Here is a 2764-nt window from a genome sequence, read left to right on the forward strand (position 1 = left end):
GGTTAAGACGTTTCTTACAAATAGGTAATACAAAACACTTGTCACAATTAAGACGATAGCAACTATTCCATCGTTACACATTGGTGGCAAACCAATTAAATTTGTGTCAAAAGTAACTAACCTTGGGTTTATTATCAACACTGGCCTTACCTGCATTGACCATGTGAATTCAACTGTAGGCAAAGTCTATAATGCTTTAAGGAATTTACGAATGTCTGCTCCATTTACACCGATAGAAATCAGACGTAAACTCGCAATCCAACTTATAATGCCAATTATCTGTTATTCTGAGGTAGTATACAATCAGCTCACAAAATAGATGTAGTATTTAACCAGATCACGCGCTATGTGTTTGGGCTAGCAAAATATGAACATATTTCCGCTTGGAGAACGCGCCTACTTGGCTGCGAAATTTCTGAATATCTTAAAGTTAGAAATTGTGTATTCCTTTTTCGTCTCATGACAGATAAGGCACCCAAATACCTATATGAAAAATTAGCGTTCCCCAAATCCACTCGAGTAAAGGACTTGACTGTTCCTACCTACAATTATCTCAGCCCTGGACGGCTATTCTTTGTCAATGCTATCCGCATCTGGAACTCTATTCCATCCCATATTCGCATAGTTTAAACAAAAGCAACTCTAAAAATGTTCTGTATGCATATTTCCGTTAGCTTCTCTTCAGTCCCTGTGATGTGCTCCCTATGTACTTGTTTAATTAAGTCTTATTTTAAGTATATGTCCTGGAATTGTAGAACTCACTTAAAAATACTACTCTGTTAATTATATTATGTTACTTTTATTTAGTCTTAAGTAATTTTTGCTGTTTTAGTTATATGCATGTACTGTTATGAATTTTTTGTTGCGCTATAAAAGATCATTCTTTTGATCTTATTGTGCTAATGATTTTATTAATAAATGAAATGAAATGAAAATGTAAATTCCCTCTTAACAAATTACTCATAGGACGAGTTTCCTCGCCGTTCACGACCGTGTGTATGACCCCTTCTATCTCTAAGGATCTGCATTTTGCATACATACTGAACAAAGTTGTAATTTAAGCATATTTACCAAACGTTTGTTTAGGCCAGACGGAGCATTACGAAACCCTTTAATAGCTTGAAATATTCCACCACCTATGCAACCCATAGCAAAAGCACCACCGCAGTCATCAATAATCCTGAAAGGACAAGGCTCTCGCGCATACTCTTCCATCTTAAAATTTTAAATTGTTACGTTAAAAAATAAAGGTAGGCACCTCAAATAGCCCTAATAAAATATTCGAACACTAACCTCTTAAAATATGGAACAAACGAGATAAGTAAATACTCGATACTAGAACTAGAAGAAACGTCGTAGAACTGGGATACTATCGATAGTATCGATAGTTTAAAACTATCGCCACTATCGATAGTTTTTGAAAACAATCGATGGCGGTTTAGCAAGACTTCACAATGGGCCTCCGCACACTGGACTGCTCAGTCCGCCTTAACCGGTTTTGTGTGGATAAGAGGGAAAAAAGAGTTCGAGTTTACCTCGTTCATTTCAGTCCGCGAAAATCGCGGTTTGCCGTGGACTGACACGCACACATAGACAACATGTTTTTTATTTCGTTTTGTTTGCATGTGTCACATGCACTAACACAATCATGCGAGTTCATGTTTACAAAACTGAAACCTGTTTTCGTCCGACTGCCAAGTCCAGTGTGCGTTCGACTGGTGGACTGCTCAATCCGACTTAGCAGGCTAGTGTGCTGAGGCCCAATGTCTCTTCTTTACATCTCTACACATTACATGCATTTTTTTTTATGCAAGAAAATTCACAACACAGTCGGCAAAAAAAAAAACTAACTCATTGGGATTTTTAGCAACTATCAGCTTACACTGAGTTATGGTAAAATTTAATAAGCTATAAAAATGCTTACACAAAATTTTTACAGAATTAGAATTAAAAAGCTTGAATTTTTAATTATATTGTCGTTTTTTATGTTTTGTACAACTTTTATAAAAAATTAGTAGACACTAAACAAACAAAAAAGTAGCCAAATTGCTAAAAAAAAATATTTTGATGCTATTAGTTTGAGCAGTACTATATTCGTTTTCTTATAAAATGGTAAAATGTTAATAATTTCCCTTGTCCGGATTTTGATATGCGCCTCCGTAATTGATCTCAGTTGAACTTTTNATTTGGACAACTTTTATAAAAAATTAGTAGACACTAAACAAACAAAAAAGTAGCCAAATTGCTAAAAAAAAATATTTTGATGCTATTAGTTTGAGCAGTACTATATTCGTTTTCTTATAAAATGGTAAAATGTTAATAATTTCCCTTGTCCGGATTTTGATATGCGCCTCCGTATTTGATCTCAGTTGAACTTTTATAAGAATAAGTTTTCAATCTAAAAGAATATCTTTTATGTTGTTTGTTTTGTAGTAATATAAATGTATTTTCATAGCCAATTTCACTTCTTTGCACTTTAAACACAATGCGATTTTAATTTTGCCATATAAAAAATAAATTCAGATTTTGCCTGTCGCTATTCAAGGGGGTCCAAGGGTATGCATATAAGTTATATAACTCAGACGCATAAATTAATAAGTTTATTTTATTATCATAAAAAGTTATTTTTTATGCACCCAAATTAAAAAAAATGCACAATGTCTTTAATTTACAAAGTAATTTATAAATTTTATAAATTTATTAATTATTTAATTTTCAAGCAATTGAGCGTTTCAATTCTATACCTGTCACGACGATAGTACTA

The 2764-nt window shown here is 33.4% G+C and overlaps 1 protein-coding gene across 1 annotated transcript in view; it reads right to left on the reverse strand.

Moving 5' to 3' along the window:
- Positions 1-1403, reverse strand: part of LOC108362980 (probable mitochondrial import inner membrane translocase subunit Tim17 1) — a 72033-nt gene extending 70630 nt beyond the window's left edge. The window contains exons 1-2 of the mRNA XM_017616152.1: positions 1294-1403; positions 1072-1215 (exon numbers count right to left, since the gene is read on the reverse strand). Of these exons, the coding sequence (XP_017471641.1) occupies positions 1072-1215 (144 nt within the window). The 5' untranslated portion in view covers positions 1294-1403. The remainder of the gene's footprint in view (positions 1-1071; positions 1216-1293) is intronic.
- Positions 1404-2764: the final 1361 nt, after the last annotated feature.

Source organism: Rhagoletis zephyria, unplaced genomic scaffold (assembly GCF_001687245.7).
Source record: "Rhagoletis zephyria isolate East Lansing unplaced genomic scaffold, Rhagoletis_zephyria_1.1 Rzeph_scaffold_01159, whole genome shotgun sequence".
Taxonomy (NCBI): Eukaryota; Metazoa; Arthropoda; class Insecta; order Diptera; family Tephritidae; genus Rhagoletis; species Rhagoletis zephyria.